Source organism: Acomys minous (genome assembly GCF_964271855.1).
Source record: "Acomys minous genome assembly, chromosome: 20".
In the NCBI taxonomy this organism is placed as follows: domain Eukaryota; kingdom Metazoa; phylum Chordata; class Mammalia; order Rodentia; family Muridae; genus Acomys; species Acomys minous.
In genome coordinates this window covers 9,939,938-9,965,365 of record NC_140502.1, presented here as the reverse complement: position 1 = coordinate 9,965,365, position 25,428 = coordinate 9,939,938, and the positions used below count along the sequence as shown (strand labels likewise).

General features: G+C 40.8%; 1 protein-coding gene across 3 annotated transcripts; it reads left to right on the top strand.

The window, feature by feature from the left end:
* Positions 1-1,885: 1,885 nt before the first annotated feature.
* LOC311591277 (platelet glycoprotein VI-like) lies at positions 1,886-24,300 on the top strand. 3 transcript variants are annotated; one of them, XM_084770736.1, is made up of 8 exons: positions 1,886-1,950; positions 9,761-9,796; positions 9,928-10,185; positions 11,247-11,531; positions 14,591-14,644; positions 16,899-16,958; positions 21,806-21,856; positions 22,324-24,300. In XM_084770736.1, exons 1-8 carry the CDS (start codon positions 1,917-1,919, stop codon positions 22,494-22,496), a joined length of 951 nt encoding a protein of 316 aa, XP_084626862.1. In that variant the 5' UTR covers positions 1,886-1,916; the 3' UTR covers positions 22,497-24,300. The 3 variants fall into 3 exon arrangements, with proteins under 3 accessions (XP_084626862.1, XP_084626864.1, XP_084626863.1); XM_084770738.1 differs by lacking the exon at positions 16,899-16,958; XM_084770737.1 differs by lacking the exon at positions 9,761-9,796 and having other exon boundaries at positions 1,914-1,950.
* The last annotated feature ends 1,128 nt before the right edge of the window (positions 24,301-25,428 follow it).

Sequence of the window (25,428 nt, the reverse complement as noted above, 5' to 3'; positions counted from 1 at the left end):
GGATTTCCTGGAGCTGGAGTTACAGGCAGTTGATAGTAAGCCAATGTCTATACTGGGAACTGAGCTGAGGTCCTTTGGAAGAGCAGCAAGTGCTTTTAACTGCTAAGCAATATTTTCTTTAGGAAACTGAGACAGAGGGGAGGACATTTTAGTGGGACTCTAGATGAGAGAAGCATGGGAGAATGGCAAAGTAGAAGGATCCAGAGGGTCCTAGAAGCCTACAAGTAGAACATTATGATAGGCAGATTTGGGCCCAGGGGTCCCGCTCAAACTAAGGCACCAGCCAAGGACAATACAGGCGGTAAACCTTAAACCCCTACCCAGATCTAGCCAATGGTCAGAACATTCTACACAGTAGAGTGGAGAGTGGGATATTACTTTCTCACATACTCTAGTGCCTCAACTTTGACCATGTCCCCTGGAGGAGGAGACCTGGTGGCACTCAGAGGAAAGACAGCAGGTTACCAAGAAGAGACTTGATACCCTATGAACATATACAGGGGGAGGTAATCCCCCTCAGAGACAGTCATAGGGGAGGGGAATAAGGGGAAAATGGGAGGGAGGGAAGAATGGGAGGATCCAAGGGATGGGATAACCATTGAGATGTAACAAGAATAAATTAATAAAGTAAAAAAAGAAAAAGAAAAAGAGGAACAACTCTAGAAAAATTTTTTTATTAATTTATTCTTGTTACATCTCAATGGTTATCCCATCCCTTGTATCCTTCCATTCTTCCCTCCCTCCCATTTTCCCCTTATTCCCCTCCCCTATGACTGTTCCTGAGGGGGACTTCCTCCCCCTGTATGTGCTCATAGGGTATCAAGTCTCTTCTTGGTAACCTGCTGTCCTTCCTCTGAGTGCTCTAGATGAGAGAAGCATGGGAGAATAGCAATACTTTCGTTCTCCGGAAATGAGGTGGTTTTTTTTGTTTTTGTTTTTGTTGTTGTTTTTTTACTTTTTGGAGTTATAATGATCCTAGTAGACATATGTATTTGAGGGGAACAATAAAGAAACAACCTAAATGGCTACTCCATTAGGAGGAGAGGTTCTTCTTTTTACTGTGAGCAACACAGAGGCATCTGAAAGAGTCCAGAGTAGGGAGAAAAAGAAACAGACTGGACATTACCAGGGCTAGGGAAGTGAGAATAGCAGAAAATTATGGAGATAGCAAGAGATATTGGAGGCAGGGGAAAACCCCTTGCTGTTATATAGAGAACAAATGTCTACCTAGGAAAATGGAAGCCTGCAGAGATGAGAAGGGCTAGCACGAAAGTGTTAGGGTTTTGAAATGTATAACAAGTACTTTTAATAAGGACTGTAGGAGCCTGGAGGCAAGCGTGGGCTTTGATATGCAACCACAGGTATATATCAATGGAAAGCTGTATCTCTGTTCTGCCAGAGGCAAGGAGATTATTCCTTTTGGCAGACTGGAACTGGTTCACAAGTTCCTGAGGAATGGTGGCTTTTATCTAACTACCAGAAGTTCCTCTATAGCTCAGCTTGACCTGGGCCAAGGCAGCTATTTTTGGACATATGCTCTGCCCTTTGTAGTTTGGGGAACTGGAATGTCCTTTGGACCTGACAGTAAGAGGTCAAACCTGTGAAGCTTGGACCAGCCTTTCCCCAGTGACTGTTAGGGATTTTATGGGCATCTAGGACACAGGTTATCCCCCTCCAGGAAGACAGATGGCTGACATACAGCTGGCAATAGGAGATAACTGATGGCCTTAGGAACTTGTGTGCAAGTCATCCTACTGAGGAGATGGCCTTGTCTTAATGACTCTCAATTAGGAAAGCTGGGGATAGTAGAAGCAAGGAGGAGGGAGGTCTCTACCCTCATCACATCCTGTGCCTATGTTCCCAGCATCTACAACTTCCCTGCTTGGCTACACAGATCAGGACTTAGCTGCAGAACCATGTCTCCAGTCTCACCAGCTTTCTTCTGTATTGGTGAGTCCTGAGAGTACTTAGAAATAGCCCACATGTACAAAGAGATTAAATGCATCTCATCAGTGGTGAATTTCAGAGCAAGAGTGGAAATCTATAAGGTTTCATTTGTTGGAAGGGAAAATTGAGATGTGATATGTTTGGCTTAATTGTTTTAATTTGCTTTGCCTTGGTTAGGACACTTGAACATGTATTTCAGGTCTGGTCACAGTTTCCTCCTTCTATACCAGGAACACCAATTTCTCTCTCTCTCTCTCTCTCTCTCTCTCTCTCTCTCTCTCTCTCTCTCACTCTCCCTTCCTCCCATTCTCGCCTTTCTTTCTTTCTTTCTTTCTTTCTTTCTTTCTTTCTTTCCTTTTCCTTCTTCCTTCCTTCCCTCTTCCTTCTCTTCCCCCTTCTTTTCTTTCTTCTCTCTCCATTTGAAAAAACATTATATATTTAATTGTGTATTTGTGTGTGCATATGTGCACATCCACATGTGCATATGTGTAAATTAAAAAAACAAGTGAATGGACATGACTGCTCCTAGGTATGGCAGAGGAGAAAGTTTATTATAGATATGTGAGAAAGCATAGCAAGAGGCAGGGACATCTGGGCCATGTGGGGAGAGTGGAGAAGGGGAAGGTAGAGGGTAAAGAGGGGAACCAGGAGCAGCATCCAGGAGGCCCAAAGATACAAAGAGAGTAGGTAACCAAAATGGGTAAATTAGTCCCTCTGACGTTGGAGTTTCGTTGTTGCGGGGGAGGGGGTTGGGGGACCCAAGGAAGTGGGAATGCTGGCCAATTCTGAAAAGATCATGCTGTTTCACTTTCCATCCGTGCTCTGCAGGACCATCTGGGGCTAGGAAAGTTCCGGCTGCATTTTGGAGAAGTCTGAGGCTGGACCACCTGGGACTAGTTGCTTTGAAGCTGTCTGGGATGCAGATGTTGAGGGAACTGGTGCTGGAGCAGTCTGTTGTTTACTTGAAATCTGTTGGGAGAAACAGCCTAGGGAAGGAAGGTAAAGTTAAGGAGATTAAGGGAAAAATTTTTTATCTTGGGTTGTATATTTAAACCTTTTAGGCCCATGTTCCTGGTCATTAGGAGAGGGGAGTCCTAAGACCAGGGGAGAGGGAACTCCAGCCCTCAGGAACCGGTAGCGGGCAGAAAAACATGCTGCTTGCTGACAGGAGTACTCATTTAGAATTCATTTGATCTGTGAGAAGTGGATCCAAGTTGGTTCCCTGAAGCTTACAAGAATTGTTTCTTCAAGTTTATAAAAGAGATATAAGCTTTACATGTGTTAGCATCACCATTGCTTGTAATCTGCGCTGAAATCCACATTATAGAAAAGTCAGTAGACTCATGCCTTTCCTAGAAATGACTTTGGGTTAAAAGCACGAACACGTTTTCTAGAGTGCTGGATACTCGGATTGGACAGAGATTTTTTTTAAACACAATGGAACAATTAAATTTATAAATTTGACCTTGTGACTATGATAATATTAGCTGTGCGTTACCAGAGCCAGATTGACAGCTTATCAGAACTCCACTGGTTATTAACGTTCTGAACCTTTGAAGTCTTAGTATAATAATAGCATAGTGAGAAAAAGAAATCAGAAAAGTGTTTATCTTTTATATGCCTTGAGACCACTTGTTAAAATCCAAATATTTATCACGAAACACAGGCAGTTGATTATTGATACCAGTCCTTGTGAAGCAAATACTTTTAAATAAAGGAGTAGTTAAAAGTTACTTTGAAAACTGTTTTGTGGGTTAATTTTTTCTAGAGTCTGGCAGCAAGGTAAACTGTTTGTATTTCATAGATGGAGGCCTAGAAGCTCTAGGGAAGTGAGGCCTGAGGCCAGAATTTTACATAGGAAGAGAACTCAGAAGGCAGAAGGACTGAGAAGACCCCTGAAGTCTTGGGGAAGGACTTGCATGCTTGGTGCTTTTAAAGCTACAGTTAGTCTGTCAGTATTATCAGAGATCTGAGAAAAATAAATTATCCATAAGTATAATCCAAATTGTCTATGTATCAATTAAAATGACAGAGACATTACCATTACCCAAGATGGGTTACTTTAGGCCCTGGTGGTCACCATAGTTTCACTGGGCTAGCAATTTGTCTTTGGCTATTATACAGGACAGCATTTAATCTTTAGCTGTCATACAGAACAGGATAGACCTTTGGCTATCAGACGCAAGTCTGATAATTTTCCTATAGAGGAGCTTGGGAAAACTGACCTACTTTGACCAGGCAAAATATGGCAACCAACCCCAAAACGTCCAGTTTGAGGACAGCCCTGGCAACGGGCAAGGCACTGGAAAGTTTGCCAGTAATTACTGTTACCAGAGTCTAGGTAGAGTCACCATACCACATATTTTCTTCTTCTTCTTCTTCTTCTTCTTCTTCTTCTTCTTCTTCTTCTTCTTCTTCTTCTTCTTCTTCTTCTTCTTCTTCATCATCATCTTCTTCTCCTTCTCCTTCTCCTTCTCCTTCTCCTCCTTCTTCCTCCTCCTCCTTTTCCTCCTCCTCCTCCTACTTTTCCTCCTTCTTCTCTTCCTCCTTCTTCCCTCTCTTCCTCCTCCCCACTCTCCTTCTCTTTCTTCTTGTTTTTTTGGAGACAGTGGTTTTTTGTGTAGCACTGGCATTCTGGAACTAGCTCTGTAGACCAGGCTGGCTTTGATCTCACAGAGATCCACCTGCCTTTCCCTCCCAAGTGCCAGGATTAAAGGCGTGCACCTCCACAGCCCATCCACATATTTTCTTTGGAAATCTTAAGGGTTCCCACTACGAGGGGGTTGGTTCTATTATAGGAAGTTTAAACGTTATAAATTCCATATTCAGCAAATGTCCAAAGAGTTTGAGGACCATCCTTTACTTATACCTAATTTTAAGCTTTAGGCTTACATTTGAAAACATATACAGGAGGCTAAATAAAGTTTGTCATTAATGAACAGTTTATAAGTTAGTAGCTTATATAAGGTTAGTATTTCAGAACTTTATTCCTGTTAAGTTTGAGCCTTAAAAAATTTGAGTTGATATACTATGGAATACTACTCAGCTATTAAAAACAAGGAATTCCTGAAATTTGTGGACAAATGGATTGAACTAGAAATGATCATAATGAGTGAGTTAACCCAGAAGCAGAAAGAGACAAATGGTATATAATCACTTATATCTTCACATTAGCCCAAGGGGCATGTCCCATGAAAGTCTTCACTTACCGGGAAACTGGGACATAGGGGAGGACATCCTATTTGGACTCTAGATGAGAGAAGCATGGGAGAATGGCAAAGTAGAAGGACCCAGAGGATCCTAGAAACCTACATGAAGAACATTATGATAGGCAGATTTGGGCCCAGGGGTCCCACTCAAACTATGGCACCAGCCAAGGACAATACAGGCTGTAAACTTCAAACTCCTACCCAGATCTAGCAGATGGACAGGGCATTCTCCACAGTTGAGTGGAGAGTGGGGTCTGACTTTCACATGAACTCTGGCGCCCCATATTTGACCACATTCCCGGGATGGGGAGACCTGGTGGCACTAAGAGGGAAGGATAGCAGGCTACCAAGAAGAGACTTGATACCCTATGAGCATATACAGGGGAGGAAGTCCCCCTCAGTCACAGTCATAGGGGAGGGGAGTAAGGGGAAATGGGAGGGAAGGAGGAAGGGGAGGATACAAGGGATGGGATAACCATTGAGATGTAATATGAATAAATTAATAAAATAAATCAAAAAAGAAAAAAATTTGAGTTGAAGATTTAATCATATTACCTTTAGCATCAAAATAGAATATCATAGTTTTTTTTGTATGACTTAACTTATTCAAATAGTTAAAGCTTAACAAAATGAACAGAGACAAAAGAGCTAGACAAATATTACTGTGAACCTGAAAAGACCATATGAATTTATAAACCTTGATTATCAAGTATACCTTATTTATCAAACATATGTGGTTATTTTCTTAAATTTTTAAGAAACCTGATATTGAACAGTTAACAAAGGCATGAGTAGTAAGACATACATCTTAAACCAGCTTTTGTTAATCTGAGTAGATCTTTATAATCTTCAATTTTAGCACCATACAAAAATGAACAACAATTAAAAATATTTTAGAAACCTGTTGTTTCCTTAGTGGTAACCTTAACATGGTGAAGTCGTATGGCATATACTATTTAACCTTAGTAAAGATGGCTGCCAACCAAGTGATTAGCATTTAAAATAGCTATTTTTTAAAAGAAGAGTTGAATCCAAGTTACATATACAGTATATTCTAGACAATAGTTGAGTCTCATATATATATATATGTATACAATACATATATTTTAATATATATGTATCCTTTAGTTATTTTTCATCAAATTTTGTTACAGGTTTTATAGATTTTTAAAAAAAATTTCAAAAATTTATTTATTTATCATAACTTATTCACATTACACCACAATTGTTATTCCTGTGCTTGTGGTCTTATCTTCCCTCTCGCACTCTCTCTCCCTCTTCCACTCTATTCCCCTTCTCTAGATTTCTGACGGGGGACCCTCCTCCTCTACCTTCTGGCCACAGTTTATCAGGTCTCATCAGGGTAGCCTGCATTCCCTTCCTCTGTGAGCCTGAAAAGCCACCCTACCAAGGGGCAGTGATCAAATAGCAGGGACCAGATTTCATGTCAGAGGCAGTCTCCACTCTTTCCCCTGCCTCCAGATGGAGAATGATTTGTCCACTAGCTACATCTGAACAGGGGTCTAGATTCTCTGCACACTCTGTCCTCTGTTGGTGCATTGGTTTGTGCAGAGCCCCTGGTTCGAGATCTATTGGCCTTGACAGTCTCCCTGTGGCACTCCTGACCTCTCCCAGTCCTCCTCCAACTCTTCCATACAACTCTCAGCACTCTGCACAGAGTCCAGCTGTGAGTCTCAGTATCTGTCTTGAACCCCTACCAGGAGGAGTTTCTCAGAGGACATCTATGTTGAGCTATCATCCACTTATAAGTGAGTATATACCTTGTGTGTCTTTCCAGGTCTGGGTTACCTCACTCAGGGTGATCTTTTCTAGTTCCATCCATTTGCTGGCAAATTTCAAGATTTCCTTGTTTTTCATAGCTGAGTAGTATTCCGTTGTACAAATGTACCACAGTTTCTTTATCCATTCTTTGGTTGAGGGACATCTAGGTTATTTCCAGGTTCTGGTTATTACAAATAAAGCTGCTAGGAACATAGATGAGCAAATGCCCTTGTTGTATGGTGGGGCATCTTTCAGGTATATGTCTAGGAGTGGTGTAGCTGGGTCTTGAGGTAGCACTACTCCAAATTTTCTGAGAAAGTGCCAGATTGATTTACAAAGTGGTTGTACAAGTTTGCACTCCCAGAAGCAATGTTACAATGTAACAATCAATTGTTACAATATGAGTGAGTTAACCCAGAAGCAGAAAGACTCAAATGGTATATACTCACTTATATCTGCATATTAGCCCAAGGGGCATGTCCCACGAAAGCCTTCACTTACCAGGAAACTGAGACAGAGGGGAGGACATTCTAGTGGGACTCTAGATGAGAGAATCATGGGAGAATGGCAAAGTAGAAGGATCCAGAGGGTCCTAGAAGCCTACAAATAGAACATTATGATAGGCAGATTTGGGCACAGGGGTCCTGCTTAAACTAAGGCACCAGCCAAGGACAATACAGGCTGCAAAACTTTAAACCCCTACCCAGATCTAGGCAATGGACAGAACACTCTCCACAGTAGAGTGGAGAGTGGGATATTACTTTCTCACATACTCTGGTGCCTCACCTTTGACCATGTCCCCTGGAGGGGGAGACGCGGTGGCACTCAGAGGAAGGACAGCAGGTTATCAAGAAGAGACTTGATACCCTATGAACATATACAGGGGGAGGTAACCCCCCTCCGGAACAGTCATAGGGGAGGGGAATAAGGGGAAAATGGGAGGGAGGGAAGAATGGGAGGATCCAAGGGATGGGATAACCATTGAGATGTAACAAGAATAAATTAATAAAGGATAAAAAAATGGAAAAAAAGAAAAAAGAAAAAAAGAAAAAAACCCAATGTGTGAGAATTTCAACTGTACCAATTTTTGGTCATTGATCTTTACTGAGACCAATTACTCATATGAAGGAAGATATACAGGTTTTTTTCTTACTGAGATTGTGAACCCTTGCTTTTTTTTTTTAGATCGTGTGCATAGTTTGCATTCTAAATAATCCATTTTCCTGCACAATTTTGGATTACAATTTTTAGTACTGAGTAATAGTCCACTGTATATTTGTTATTATTGTAGTCACTATCCTGTTCAATATAGCTTTTTAATTTGTGCCTGTCTGATTGAAATTTCTTTTCCTCTGTGCAAGATTTACCCCAGTACCTGTCTACCTCCATTCTATAATCACCATTCCATTCCATTTGCTTTTATGAGTTTCCATATACACTTTCTTTACCAATAGACTTCCTGCTGGTATTTGAGTCTGCTTACTACTAGATGTGAGGCTATGGGTGAGCTACTGTAGACTGCATATGAAATAAAATAGGATGATTGTGGCTGTGGTTCTGGACATCTGAATCCCCCACCTCCACTAAGGAAGCCAACGTTTGTTTTCTAAAACTAAAGCAATCAACAGAGAGCGGTATACATATAGTTAAAGTTTGTTTTTACAGATATAAAAATGTGAAATGGAAAAACTCAAAGAGTCGAGAGCATTTGATTTGGGGAAGAGTCTAAACAGGGTCTGCAAGAGATCCTCGTTTAGACTTAAATTATATTTTAAGATTTATTTGTGTCTGTGTGTCATGAGAGAGCCAAAAGTGATCTTAAGGAATATGGTAAATAGCAAGGACAATGGAATCACATATTAAGAAACTGAGAGGGAGAAGAACTGAAGGAAAAAAATCAACTAAAGAAGAAATAGCGTGAACACAGTATAATGAACACATATGTATGACGGTACCACCCTGAAGCCCATTATTTTGTCTGATAGCCTAAAAATCACCTGAAAATTATTAGTGACATTTAGTACCTCAATAATGTGGCAGAGCTAGTACTTCTGTCTGCTTCCATGACATCCTTTCCACCCCAAATGAAACTCTACACTTATGAAACGGTCCCACCTCCCTCTGCTCTACCCCTATCACCCTATGTACATACTGGCCTTATTCCTGCTTCTATAGCTTTGCCTTTTCTGGACATTTCATGTAAGGGACACAACACAACAGTCCTTCATCTCTCAAAAAATGGGTGATTTGTTTAAATACCCTTTACCCCTACCCCAATCCACTCCTTTTCCCCATTCACCCAACTTTGCATTCTTAAGAAATTAAACCTATCAAATATAATTTTGTCCTGCTGATATGCTCTCGGATATGTGGCCTTCCACTGGATCGTGATCAACTTATGGGGTGAGCACACCCTTAAAGAAAATGGAATTTCTCTTCCAGCAGCTATCAGTTTCCAAAAGCTCACTGATGGGACGCAATGCTCACTATTTCTCTCCTGGCTGGGATTTTTATTTTGAGACTTGGTCTTTTCTAGTCAAATGAGGCCAGTATGTACATAGGGTGGTAGGGGTGGAGCAGAGGGAGGTGGAGGGACTTGACTGGGTTCCACCCACAGAACCACATAAAACCAGGTGTTGTGGTGAATTCATGCAAATCCTGTTATAGATCAAGTTTGAGGTCAGCCTGGGTTGCACAGACCAATGGTTGTAAGATAAATATGTAAGATAGATGAATAAATGTAAGATGATTATGAAACAAACTGATACATGTGTGCAGGTGTCAATTCAAGGGAGTCTCTACCCTCTGGCTCTTTCCCTCAGGGCTGTGTGTACTGCAAATGACTCAAGCGCAGAATGGTGAGTACATCTCTCCCTAGTACCCCGAGCTTCCCTAGTATTCAGCTAACGAGAGGTTGGAGGGCGTGCCAGGACTCAAAAGAGACCTGTTTTCATTGACGCTAATCCAGAGCATGTGATTCCTTTCTAAGGCCCGCTTCCCAAGCCTTCACTCCAGGCTCACCCCAGTTCCCTGGTACCCCTGAAGAAGCCAGTCACCCTGCGGTGCCAGGGGCCTTCAGATGTGGATTCATACCGCCTGGAGAAACTGAAATCTGGGCAGTATGAAGACCAAGACTTTCTGTTCATCGCAACCATGAAGATGAATAATGCTGGGCGTTATCGCTGCTCCTATCAGAATGGGAGTCTCTGGTCTCCTCCAAGTGACCAGCTTGAGCTAATTGCTATAAGTAAGTGGAGTGGGAAGGATGGAGTTCTGTTGGCCTCGTGGCTTCAGGGTTGCGTGCCCTTCAGTTCTGGACTTGGAGAGTATGAAGGTGGGGCGTGTCGGTGATAGACAGTAAGCCCCAAGTTCCCCGTGCTGGACTTAGAATGAGACAAATGAGGCATTGGTCTTTGCTTACTGAATTTAGAGGTGGTGTTTTCAGGACAGTCATTAATCAAGACAGATAATATTTTAATGCTATATAATTTTTTTTTGAGACAGGGTCTCTCTGTGTAGCCTTGGCTGCTCTGGACTCGCTTTGTAGACCAGGCTGGCCTGGAACTCACAGCGATCCGCCTGCCTCTGCCTCCCAAGTGCTGGGATTAAAGGCGTGCGCCACCACGTCCGGCCTATATATATATTTTTTAAATTGGAGAATTTCATGCTTGGAAACAATGAAATATAATCATACCCATTTCCTATTTCCCACCCCCAACTTCCCTGCCATCCCTCTTCACACATCCCCCACTCAGCTTCATGATCTTTTCTTTGAAAAAAAAAAACACCTCACTATGTCTAATTAGTGCTGCCTATCTCTGCATGAATGTGAGGCCATCACAGGAAAAAATTTTTCTTTCTTCAGCAGCTATCAACGACCCTAAATGCACTTGATTCCATGTGTTCTAAGAGTCTTTAAAATTTTTTTATTAATTTATTCTTGTTACATCTCAATGGTTATCCCATTCCTTGTATCCTCCCATTCTTCCCTCCCTCCCATTTTCCCCTTACTCCCCTCCCATATGTCTGTGACTGAGGGGGACCTCCTCCCCCTGTATATGCTCATAGGGTATCAAGTCTCTTCTTGGTAACCTGCTATCCTTCCTCTGATTGCCACCAGGTCTCCCCTTCCAGGGGACGTGGTCAAATGTGAGGCACCAGAGTACATGTGAAAGTTATATCCCACTCTCCACTCAGCTGTGGAGAGTGTTCTGCCCATTCTTAAGCAAGCACAGAAAGTGCTTTATCTACTGGGTCCTCTCTCCAGTCTATTTCCTGCCTTTGACACAGTTTTCTTTTTTCCCCCAGGTGCTTTCAGTGAGCCCTCACTCACAGTTCATCCCAGCTCAACAGTCACTCCAGGCAGCGACGTGACTCTGAAGTGCAGCACCCAATATGGTTATGATGGTTTTGCTCTATACAAAGAGGGGGATGCTAGGCTTTATAAGACACTGGAGTCACGGTACTGGGCCAATTTTCCCATCATCACAGTGACTGCTACTCACAGTGGGACTTACCGGTGTTATACCTTTTCCAGTTCATCTCCATACCTGTGGTCATCCCCTAGTAACCCCATAGTGCTTGTGGTTACAGGTAAGTGGGTCTAGATCCAAGATTCTTTTCTTTGGCATTTATAAGCCCTTGTGGAAATTCCAAGGGAGTCAAGAGGTATGGACAAGGAAAGCCTCTGGCTCCAGTTAACTTTGAGATGAATGAGTATTCTGCAGCTGCTATAACAAATCACCACAGACTTTTGCTGGAGCACGATAACACAGATTTATTATCTTAACGTTGTGAAGGCCTCAAGCCCGTGAAAGTTCTCACTTTTATAGATGAAATCTGTCAATCATTGCAGTTATAATAACAGTAGTTGGGGCTGGAGAGATGGCTCAGTGGTTAAGAGCACTTCTTGCTCTTCCAAAGGTCCTGAGTTCAATTCCCAGCAACCACATGGTGGGTTACAACCATCTACAGTGAGATCTAGTGCCCTCTTTTGGTGGGAAGGCATACATGAAGGTGAAACACTGTATACTTAAATAAATAAATCTTAAAAAATAACAGTAGTTAAGATATAAAACCGACCTAAGGAATATATAAAGAAAACAAAAAATTCTAGCTTCTCAAATGAATAAATACTAGTAAACATGAAAAAGTGCTCCACATCACTAACACAAGAAATATTTAGATTGGAACATTTTTGAGAATCCAATTTACCCCACACAGAATGGTGGTCATCAAGAAAACAAATAAAAAATGCTGGTGAGAATGTGGACAAAAGTGAACTGCTATTCATGGTCACTAAGAATGTAAAACCGTCTAACCACTATGGAAATCAATATAGATTTTATTTAAAAAACTAAAAATGCACAACTCACACATATATGTATATCACAGAAAAACTTGTGCACCACTGCTTTCTTTTTTTCAAGACAGGGTTTTTCTGTGCATCCTTGGCTGTCCTGGACTCACTTTGTAGACCAGGCTGGCCTCAAACTCACAGAGAACCACCTGATTCTGCCTCCCCAGGTGTTGGAATTACAGGCGTGCACCACCACACCTGGCTGCCCATTACTATTTATTGTAACACTGGTCACAACATTTAAGTTATGGAACTAACATACATACTAACTATCCACCAATGAGGGATGGATAAAGAAAATTAAATGTAGTTCTTATATTTATGGTTGTGAACCTAGTCTTTTAACGGCTGAGCCATCTCTCCAGCCCAAATGTAGTTCTTAAATAGAGGGAGCTTTTTTAGCCATAAAGATTAACACAATTATATGTAGGAAAATTGATCCAATTGGAGGTAAATACATAAAATAAATTATTCCAGTCTCAGAAAGATAAATATCACATTTTCTATCATTTGTATGTCATATATTTTTCATATATTTTTATATAGATATATAAAATCATATATTTGTAACACAATATGGAAGCCGAAGCAAATCTAGTGTAGTGGTTCTCAACCTGTGGGTTATGACCCCTTTGAAGGTCAAATGACTCATAGGAGTCACGTACAATGATTAAAAACCAAGTATTTACATTATCATTCATAACAGTAGCAAAATTACAGTCATGAAGTAATAAAATAATCCTATGGTTGGGGGTTACCACAACCTGAGGAACTATTAAAGGGTCACATCATTAGGAAGGTGGAAAACCACTGATCTAAGGGAAGCAAGGGGACTAATGGGAGAGATGAGGAAGAGGAGGGAAGCCGAGTGGGAAAATCTGTTCAAAGTACTTTACATATACCTATATATGTAGGTATGCATATATATGTATTATCATACACACATACACAATGGCCTTACATAATTCAGTACAATAAAATAAACAAAGACAACAAAAGTTACAAAGATCTGTGGTGTATACAATATCAAATAAATAAAACAAAATACACTGTTGTGATTTTAGTAGCAAAATTTTTTTTTCATGTTTTTCTGGAAAACTTTCAGTCTATTAGCTTCTAGTTGACCTGGACCAGCAGGTCATATTTCAGTGACAAAGTCCAGAGAGAGAGAGAGAGAGAGAGAGAGAGAGAGAGAGAGAGAGAGAGAGAGAGAGAGAGAACCAGGGGATCAGAAGATAAAGAGAATAGACAATAGAGAAAATAAGAAAGTTTGGGATTGTGAGGTTTTGAACATAGTGTGACTTCTGTCAAGCAAGCTTATTAAGAAGTAAATACAGGCAGGCGATGGTGGCGCATGCCTTTAATCCTAGTACTTGGGAGGCAGAGGCAGGTGGATCTCCATGAGTTTGAGGCCAGCCTGTACTACAGAACGATTTCCAGGACAGCCAGAGCTGTTACACAGAGAAACCGTGTCTTGAAAAAGGACAATCATATCCTGTTCTATTCTAAGACTCAGAATATTGAATACTGTTTTAAATTGTTATCTTACATCCTATCGCACAGTCCCTCTCACCTGTGATTCCTGATGTTTCCCCAAAACTTTCACCATGGTTCTTATCTCCATATCTAATTCCTGGGGACAAGTGCCAGTCAAGTGACAAATAACAATTGAGGGCATCAGGGGGTCCTGCTCAAACTATTGCACCAACCAAAGACAATATAATAGTAAACATTGAACCCCTACTCTGATCTTCCCAATGGACAGGGCATTCTCCACAGTTATGTGGAGAGCAGGGACTGATTTTGACATGAGCTCTGTGCCCCATATTTGACCACCTCTCCTTGGTGGGGAGGCCTGATGGCACTCAGAGAAAGAATAAGCAGGCTACCAAGATAAGACTTGATAGCCTATGACCATATAGTGGGGGAGGAGGTCCCCCTCGGTCATAGACCTAGGGGTGGGGAATAGGGTGAAATTGGGAGGGAGGGTGGAATGGGAGGATACAAGTGATGGGATAACAATTGAGTTGTAATCTGAATAAATTAATAAAATTAAAATAAAAAATTAAATAAAAACAATTGAGGGCATAGATGACAAGAGTCTAGGGAGGACAAAGGTAAGATAGCAGTTGTAGAGTGTACCAGGGAACCTTTTCAACCAGTCAGCAATGGAGGCTTCTTCATACTCATTTGCTAAACGAGAAAATCAAGTTATAGAAATGTATTATTTGCCTAGAACCAACAGTTAGTAGACTTACAAAGTACTGACTTCTCTTCTTTTCTGATTTCTCAGGACCCTCTGCCACTCCCAGCCAGGTACCCACAGAGGCGCCATCTCCCACAACAGGTGAGTTCAGTAGATTCTGGTGTCTGGGAAATAAAGTTCTATTACAAAGGTGCCCTCAAATGTAATCCCCATCTTCAAGAGATATACTCACAGGCTTAATGTGTTCAAGAAAACATTTTGGTCAAAATAATAGGCAGTTTCATGTGGGGACAGTGGGCTTAGAAGAGAAGGAGCCTCCTGAAATATAGGCTAATGACTGGTTCTCCCATGATGCTTGTTTCAAACTGAGATACAGTTTATGTACCATGTATACACACATATACATATACACATACATATGGTTATAATGACACAAATGCAAACCAAGCAAGTATAAAATCAACCAGCAAGCTAAAAGTCCAACAACCATTCATCCAACTGACCAAGAAATAAAAAAGGAAAAGTGTTGGAAAGATTTAGAGTCTGTTTTAGTTTGGGTTTTAGTGCTATGAAGAGACAACACAACCATGGCAACTCTTATTATAAAGGACAACATTTAATTGCAGTTGGCTTACAGTTTAGAAGCATAGTGGGATGCAGGCAGACATGATGTTGGAGAAGAAGCTCAGAGTTCTACATCTTGATCCACAGGCAGAAGCAGCAGAAGACTGTATGGCACACTAAGCGTAGCTTAAGCCAAGACCTTAAAGCTCACTTTCATAGTGACACACTGCCTTCAAGAAGGCCTCACTGACTCAAAAAAGGGTATACCTCCTAATAGTACCATTCTTTATGGGCCAAACATTCAAACACATGAGTCCATGGGGACCATATTTATTCAAACAACAACAGAGCCTTCTACACTGCTGGTGGAATTTTCTTTTTCTTTTTTTAAACACTTTTATTTTATTTCACATATATAAAACAAACTACATACAGCAGGGAGAACCTGCCCTGTGAACAAATCTGACAGAAATATTAGGCCAGAAAGCTGAAGATGAGGCTCCAACGTTATACAGTGTATTGGGTGACTGGTCAGGCAGTAAACTGTCTTAAGTCAATTTGTACAATTTGGAAAATGCTAACCCACACTGCTGATTCACTCAGGAGTTTAAGTTTTATTTCTTCTCAAGTCGCTGGTGGAATTTTCAAAGCACATGATTTGAAAAGGAATCTCTCTCAGAAGCTAAATTCTCTCAGAAGTTAAACAAATTTATGCTATGACCCAGTGATTGTGAAACTTTTGGGCTGGTTCTAAACAAAAATTAGAAACTTAAAAGAAAAAGAGACTTGAAAACTTACGATCTTAGTTACCTTTTATGATAAGACACCATGACCAAGGCAATTTATAGAAGAAAGGGTTTACTAGGCCTTCCAGGAACATAGGGTGAGTTTATGGCTATCATGGTGTGGAATATGGTAGCAGACAGGCAGCCCTGTCACAGTAGCTGTAACTGAGAGCTTTAATTTGGATTCATAAGCACATGGCAGAGAGAGAGAGAGAGAGAGAGAGAGAGAGAGAGAGAGAGAGAGAGAGAGAGAGAGAGAGAGAGACAGACAGACAGACAGACAGACAGACAGACAGACAGAGACAGACAGACAGACAGACAGAGACAGAGAGACAGAGATAGACACACACACACACACACACACACACACACACACACACACAGAGAGAGAGAGAGAGAGAGAGAGAGAGAGAGAGAGAGACAGACAGACAGACACAGACAGACAGACAGAGACAGAGAGACAGAGATAGAGACACAGAGACACAGAGACACACACACACACACACACACACACACACACGAGAGAGAGAGAGAGAGAGAGAGAGAGAGAGAGAGAGAGAGAGAGAGAGAGAGAGAGAGAAAGAGAGAGGAGAGGGAGGGAACGAGCAGGTGTGGGCTTTTGAAACTTCAATGCCCACCCCAAGTGATAACCTCCTCCAACAAGGCCACACATCCTAATCCTTCCCAAACAGTTTCATCAACTGGGGAACAGACATTCAAATATATGAGCCTATGGGAGCATTCTCATTCAAACTCCACACTTTTGTTTACACAAGCTGTTATATGTGAATGTTTATAACGGCAACATTCATATCAGCCCCAGTGTGGAAACCACTGAAATGTCCACCAGTTGAGAAGTGTTCCAATTCTTTATAGCCACTGGGCACTAAGTCTAGGACTCTTGGATTCATTAATCTTAGTTTTTGGGCAACGTGTACCAGATTAAGGAGCTATAGAGAACTCAGGCATTTCAGAAAGAAGCTGGAGGGTGGGTGCACTTGGGATGAACTCTTATTATTCTATTTCCTTATAATATTCCTGCTTAGAACTCCTAGAAGCCTCCAAGAGACCCTCAATCTCACCCATAAACAAACTATCTACAACTGGTGAGTAAGTATGCATTTAAAGCTCAGTACAAAAGGGGCATCTTAACCCCTAAACAAATAAGCTTAATTGTAAAATGAAACTACCTGGTATCAACTCCATCAGAGACTAGAGAAGGAATAAAATTAATTACCTTTGTAAACATGAGGTGCACTTAACAGCTTCCAAAGTGAGAAAATGACAGAGATAGTTTGTTGTCTGAACAGTCACTCAAAACTATAATGTTGGAGCATTATCTTCCACTTTCTGGCCCAGTGTATTCGACAAGACATATTTGTGATGTAGGAACTATGGAGGACTTGCTTACCCTGTCTTGGCGGAGTTCTGCTGTTGACTCTGCCTGCACCCAAGCTTGCCCATTTTTTTTAGGCAGAATTCTGTCAGTGGCCTAAATGAGGACAATTTGCCCAGTGGTTGGTTTACCACATGAAGCCAACTCCAAAAAGAGGTTCTTTGATGCTCATCACCTTCTTTAATGTAGTCTGGGTATTGCCAGAAGTTAACCTGTCCTATTGTCAATGAATCTTTAAAATAGTAGAAACATATTTAAATGACATATTCTGTAGGTCTGAGGTTTTTGAACACTTTACCTAACCATTTCACCTTATCTATATATAGAATCATATCTATCTGTTAAACCTAGGATGTATATTCTTGTGATATAAATAGAGTAGTAATTGACATGACCATGATTTGACCAACTATCAATTAACTTTTATAACTTACTTATCCTAAGCAGCCTGCAATAGTACTTTCAAAGTACTGGAGGTAAACCTTGTATTCTACTTGAGTTGTATGGGTACCATACCTCATACTAGAATAGAATTCCATTGTTTAAATGTGCCACAGTTTCCTTATCCATTCTTCAGTTGAGGGACATCTAGGCTGTTTCCAGATTCTGCCTATTACAAATAAAGCTGCTAAGAACATAGGGTGTATGTCCAGAAGTAGAATAGAAGGGTCTTGAGGCAGTACTATTCTCAATTTTCTGATAAATCCCAGATTGGTTTCCAAAGAAGTTGTACAAGTTTGCATTCCCACTAGCAATGGAGGAGTGTTCCCATTTTTCCACATCCTCACCAGCATATGTTGCCACTTGAATTTTTGACCTTAGCTATTCTGATAGGTTTAAGATGGAATATCAGAGCCATTTTGATTTTCATTTCCCTGATGACTAGGGATGTTGAGCATTTCTTTAAGTGTTTCTCAGCCATTTGATAGTCCTTTGTTGAGAATTGTTCTTTCAATATCTTCAAAATATTTTGTAGGTATTCTGATAGGGATTGCATTGAATCTGTAAATTACTTTTGGAAAGATGGCCATTTTTACTATGTTGATTCTCCCGATCCACGAACAAGGTAGATCCCTCCATCTTCTGATGTCATCTTCAATCTCTTTCTTCAGAGATTTAAAGTTTTTTTCAAATAAGTCCTTCACTTGTTTGGTTAGGGTTATTCCTAGATATTTTATATTGCTGGTGGCTATCATGAAGGGAGTAATTTTCCTAATTTCTTCCTCTGCCTGTTTGTCATTTGTATATAGTTGCTTTGTTCCATGACTTTGTAGGCTTTCTATAATTTCTGCTATTGTTGAGATCTAGCTTTAGTCCAAGGTGGTCTCATAAGTTGTTAGTGGTTATTTTCTTTCTTTCTTTTTATTAATTTATTCAGATTACATCTCAATAGTTATCCTCTTACTTGTATCCTCCCATCCCTCCCTCCCTCCCTCCCTCCCTCTCTTCCTCCCTCCCTCCCTCTCTTCCTCCCTCCCTCCCTCTTTCACCCTATTCCCCTCCCTCACCATATGGTCACAGCCTATCAAGTCTCTTCTTGGTAGCCTGCCTATTCTTTCTCTGAGTGCCACCATGCCACAAGGGGTTATTTCAATCTTCTTGTATCTGTTGAGGTTTGCTTCGTGAACAAGTATATGGAAGATTTCTAGAAGGGTCCCATGAGGTGCTGGGAAGATGGTATATATTCTTTTTTGTTTGTGTGAAATGTTCTGTAGATATCTGTTAGGTTGTTTGATTCATGGCATCCATTAGTCTCATTATTTCTTCATTTAGGTTCGGTCTTGATCTTTTTTATTGGGGAGATTGCAGTCTCAAACTCTCCTATTATTAACATGTGGGATTCAATGTGTGATGTAAACTTTAGAAATCTTTCCTTTCAAATCTGAGTACTCCTGCATTTGAGGCATAGATGTTCAGGATTGAGTTGCTATCCTGGTGTATTTTTCCTTTGATGAGTATGAATTGTCCTTCCCCATCTCTTTTGATTAGTTTTGGTTGAAAGTCTATTTTATTAGATAATAGAATCGCTACTACAGCTTCCTTCTCAGATCAGTTTGTTTGAAATACCATTTTCCAGCAGTTTTCTGAGGTAATATCCGTCTTTATTGCTGATATGTGTTTCTTGTATGTAACCTAATGATGCATATTTTTCATCCATTCTGTTAGACTGTGTCATTTTAGTGTGGAGGTGAGGCCATTGATGTTGAGATATTTTAATGACCAATGGTTGCTAGTTCCTTTTTTTTTGGATGTTGGAGGTTGTGGAGTGTGTGCTTCCTTTTTTTTTTTTTTGCTTTTTCAGATGTGGGATTATTTGCTTCCTGTTTTTCTTGGGTTTAGTTAGCCTCCTTGGGTTGGAAGTTTCCTTCTAGTATCCTCTGCAGTGTTGGCTTTGTGGCTAGATACTGATTAAACTTGTTTTTTTTCTTTCATGGAATATCTTGTCTTCTCTATCTATGGTGATTGACATTTTTTGCTGGGTATAGTAGTCTGTTGGCATTTGTGCTCTCTAAGTGTCTATATGACATCTGTCCACTTTCTGTCATAGTCTCTGTTGAAAAGTCAAGTGTAATTCTGATAGAGTTGCCTTTATATATGACTTGGCCTTTTTATCTTGCTGCTTTTAATATTCTTTCTTTGTTCTGTACATTTAGTGTTTGGTTATTTTGTGGCAAGAGGATTTTCTTTACTGGTCCAGCATATTTGGAATCCTGTAGGCTTCTTGTATGTTTATGGTCTTCTCTTTCTTTAGGTTGGGGAAGTTTTCTTCTATGATTTTACTGAAAATGTTTTCTGGGCTGTGGATCTTGGCCTTTTCTTGTTCTATTTCTATTATTCTTAGGTTTGGTCTTTTTTATAGAGTCCCAGTTTTCTTGGATGCTTTGTGTCAGGAACTTTTTAGTTTTAACATATTCTTTGGCTTATGTATAAATAATTTCAAGTATATTCAACACTTGAGATTCTCTCTTCAATCTCTTTTATTCTGTTGATATTGTTGTTGGTTGCTTTTGAGAGAGGCCTTTTCTGTGTAGCCTTGACTGTCCTGAACTTATTTTGTAGACTAGGCTGGCCTCAAACTCACAGCAATCCACTTGCCTCTGCCTCTCCAGTGCTGGGATTAAAGGTGTGCACCACCATCGCTCTGCTTCTGTTGATATTGTTTGTGTCTACAGTTCCTGTTCTCTTCCGTAGGTTTTCCAACACCAGGATTGCTTCACACTGAGTTTTCTTTGTTGCTTCTAATTCTCTTTTTAGATCTTGGATAGTTTTATTCATTTATTTCTATCATTTGACTGTATTTTCATGTGATTCTTTATAGGATTGACTCAATTTCTCCATCTGTTTGAATTATTTTCCTATATTTATTTGAGAGATTTATTTTCTGCCTTCAAGGCTTCTATCATTTTTTACACCCCTGATTTAAAATCTTCTTTTTGAACTTCTGGGATGTTATCTCCAGGGCTTGGTACGGTAGGAGCACTGGTTTCTTTTGGTGTCATATGACTCTGAGTTTTGATGCTTGTGATCTTGCACTGGCCTCTAGCCATTTGGTTGTCTCTGGTGTTAACAGGCCTGGAGGTTCCTCTCATTGGGTCACTTTCTGTGTTCCCCATGGGCCTGGCAAGTTAGAAGCAGGTGAAGAGAGCATGAACCAAAGGCTGTTTGCTAGGGCTCCCCAGAGGCCTCCTTATGGTAGTACACAATGGGTATTGGAGCTTATACCAGGCTCTGTGTTCCTGGGTTCACTGTGTGTGTACCAGTTGGGTCTGGAAGGAGAGGAGCAGGCTGAAAAAGCTCCAAGCTGAAAGCTCCTCAAGTGCTCCTCAGGTTTCCTTGGTATGGTAGATAATGTGGCTTGTGGCCAGAGCCTGACTCAGCTCTGCTTATTTTGCTCTCTGGCAAGCAGCGGACGGAGAGAGATCTAAGTCAAAAACTGCTTGGGTGTTCCACCAGCCTCTTTGGTATGGTAGTTAATGTGGGTTGTGGCCTGTGCCTAACTAACCTCTCATGTTTGTTCTCTGTGTCCCAGATGACCCAGGCTGGTAAGCAGTGGGAAGAGAGAGATTCAAACCCAAAGCTGCTCAGGGTTCCCACAGGTCTCTTTGGGAATTGAGCTAATGTTGGCCCATAGCCAACTCAGCTCTGCTTTTTACCTTGTGTCCTAGATTTGGCCAGGCCAGTAAACAGCAGGCAGAGAGAGATTCAAGCCCAAAGCTGTTTGGGTGTCCCACAGGCCTCTTCAGCATATTTCATATTTTTGGATTTCTAGATTAGGAGTGCTAAATCTGCATTATTATTGCATTATTACTCATTGTATTGTGGTATCAATCCCACAGGACAGATGGGAAAAACAGAACCACGGGTGTTGAGATAGTCTCCAGAGACCCTTTGTATAATAAGTGCTGTACTGGGCAGTCTAATCCAGGGCAGCCTGACTCAGGGTTTGTGTTCTTAAGTGTCATGAACTTCTGCATTACAAGCATGTGAACACACATGTTTGTCTCCAGCAGGGGAGATGTTTCCATTTGTTTATATTTGATCTCCTTTTATTCTTAGAAAAGTCCATAAACATCACCATTTCTCCAGAGGTATCAAGTCCCCCATTTGGTAAGTGGTCCTGCCCATATCCACTTGCTTTATATCCCATCTTTTTATGCAGAGCAGAGTATTTTCCCTGTACATGAAATCTATAGATCTGCCACCCTGTGACCTGGTGCATAAAACATTAAATAGAGTAGAATATATTTTTTTTCCGGAATTGTTCAAGATTAAATTTTTTTCCCGATCGTCAAATAAGGACATTCCCTCTCTCCCTCACTTTTACAGTTCTTTTCTTTTATAAGTCAGTAATATAAGCAGGTGTTGGTTATATCTGAGGAAGGATTGTACTAGGATTCTAGGAAAGGACCTATGGGTGTCACTGGATAGAGGATTGGGCTTACCCTGTTTTGACCCTTGGTGGTGATGGAAGGACCCTATGGGAAGGTAATGTTCATCTTAACTGAAAGAGGATGATAGAATCTCAAATGAGATGAACCTTTAGCATATGTTTCTAACTTCCTTCCTTCCTTTAGGTTTTGCTCACCAGAACTATGTCAAGGGGAATCTAGTCCGGATATGCCTTGGTGCCACAATTATAGTATTCTTGGTGGGGGTTCTGGCAGAAGATTGGCACAGTCGGAAGAAGCGCCGGCCACACAGGATCAGGGCTGTTCAAAGGCCACTACCGCCCCTCCCACTGTCCTAGAAATAAATAACATGGCTTGCAGGATAAGGATTGAGCAGATTTTCACAAGCATGGATATTGCCATTAGAACTCAGACATGGACATATTCAGGAATGAGGAAGTTATATAAAGAGTAACTGCACAGAATAAATATGAGGGCTGAGCCAGCAAGGCAGTATGGAGTGCCATGAGCCTTCTTGGTGCTCAATCAAGCAGTTGAGCCAATGCTACTTTGCTCTAAGAACTCCACATAGAGTGGAAAAATCTAGGGGAAGGCTGTCTCTTTTCTGATATCTTGCACATTGTAGACTTCATAATATTCCTGTGTAATGTCCTTTTTTTCAACCTTCTCTAACATGCATTTGAGATTGATCTACAAAATACCTGGCTTTAACAGCTGATCTGTTTCATTGTTTATGCACAGTCTTATGTTCTCTTATAGTCTGTGTACCTCTATGATAGTCCACAGCTTTAGCTTTTTACCCTAACCCCATACTAAGTCAATAAATCTTTTACTTCTTAGAACAGAAAATTGTTCTCTATAAACTGGGGCTAGGGTGTTACTTTTGATTAGTATGCAAAAATCTATTATCATCATCACAGTCTTTTTCTTTTATTTACAGTAGATATATTTCAATACTCCAAATGGATGCCTAAAACTTTGGAAGGTGTTAAATACTGTACACACCATGCTTTCCCCACATATATTCTTGTATTTGAGACAATTAAAATAAGAGGTGCATGACTAGAACATGTGATAGTAATAGTGTGGGATTGAATATAATTTGGTTGTTTCCGTGTTTTTCCACTTAACATTTTCAACCTAAGATTGATTATATATGATGGAAATCACATAAAGCAAAACCACACAGGATGGGACACTCCTGAAAAACATAATAAATGGTTTTCTTCATATTAGAAAGAGTCATAATCTTATCTGAGAGGTCAGAATAGTTAAGTTCAGAGAGATTGGAAATTATTTTTAGAGGCTGAGAAGGATAGTGGAAGGGAATGCTGGAATTACTACTTAATTAGTTTAGGACAATAGATTTGTAGTGGGATGAAGGTTGTTTTGGAACTAGAAGGAGGTGATGGTTGCCCAACACTGTCAATGTGCTAAGAACCACCCAATGGTTCACTTAAAAATTCAATAAGGCAGCTAAGCAAAGTAGTGAGTCCCGATACTAGTACTTGGAAGAAGAGATAAGAAAATCTTGATTTCAAGGCTGTCTTGCACTACATTTGAGTCCCTATCTAAAAAAATGCAATCTTGTGTCCACAGATAACTATATTGTACTGTGCCTTTAAAGAACACAAAATGATTTTGAATGTTGACAACAGAAAAAGATATATTACATAATGTATGTATGTACATTATGTACATGGGTGCCTTATACACATGTACAATTTTAGTGCTTATTTCTTTTAAATGTTGATTTAGGAAAAGGGTAATCCCCAGAAATATTAAAAGAAAAACCCTTCTCTGTTGTGCTCATCATGTCTACATAGGGTTGTCTCTTCTAGGAAATTATGTGGGATTGTAAGGAGCCAGCCACGATCGTGCCAGCCGCACCCAATAATGGCCCTGGTCTGTGTGCGGTTACCTGTAAACAATTGCCAGTAGGAATGCGTTTGCTAGAGCTATCTCTAGTCGCCCCTCCCATCAGGGGGATTATGCTAATTGTAATTACGCTTGTGTAAGCTGTTGACCTATCTGCATTCATATGTTAATTAGGCATTCTGCCTGAACCTGTGAGGTGCTAACAGGCCGCTTTAGATGGTATTTAAGTTCAAGCTCTAGGGGGGTTGGGGTCTTTCGCTTCAGCTTCAAAGGCGCTCCCAATAAAGCGTGATTGGGAAGGATCCTGTGTCGAGCGTCTTTCCTGCTGGCAGGGGGTCGCGTCATGGGATTATTTGGAAAATGCCTGCACTTTACTGTCATCAAGTCCTTGCTTCGAGCTAGGGTCTGGTCCCTACCTGAAAACTGAAGCTTCTATTTTGCTGGTATTTTATGTCTTCAGATAAGAGTAGGCATCTGTTAGAGACAATGGAAAGGGTGGTTGTCTAGCCACAGTGCTATTGAGACATTTTTGGTTTATTTGCATATTTATTTTTATAGTGGTGATGTTGGAATTTAAGACTTCCCACATGATAGGCTCTACCACTGAGTTACAGCTTTCTGCCCTGGAATTGTTAAAGTAGGTAGACCTACATTTTAAAAATCTCATCAATTGACGAGAACACATGCTTTTATGGGTATACATTCTGCTAGTAAGGAGAATTAAGGACAGAACGAAATCATTAAAAACAATCTTCTCAAAGTTACCCCTCTCCCCCCAAAAAGATTGGTTTTAAAATTAAGTGTATCTGTATGTGGCTATGTGTACATGAATGCAGTGCTCATAGAGGCCAGAAGAGGGCGTCAGATACATTGGTGATAGTGTAACAGGCAGTTTTTGTAAGCTGTCCAGTGTGGGTGTTGGGAACTGGATTTGGATTTTCTGGAAGAGCAGTACTTGCTCTTAACTGCTGGGCCATCTCTCCAACCTACTTCTACTTCCTATCCCTGACTTTGCTTCCTGTCTCCTGACTTCACTTCCCGCCTTCTTATTTACTTCTTGTCTTCCCTTGTGTAACAGCAGCCCTGTGGATAGCATAGGCTGACAGAGTGCTATGACAGTCACGTTGTCTGCACTGCTGTGTATTAGCGAGTAGAGGGATTTAAGGAGTGGCCAGATGTCTGGGTCAGGACCCAGTGTGAGAGGCCCCTATCACCTAATTTAGGGGCCTGGGATGTGGTCTTGGTTTGGGGTGTGTGGAAAATTACTGTACCTCACTGGGAGTTTTCTTCTAGAATTTTGGCTGAGCTTGGCACAGGAGGACATCCACTAATAGTCTCTTTAATGCCCTGATCATCAGTGACGGGTGAAACTGGGAAATATGGCTTAGTTGA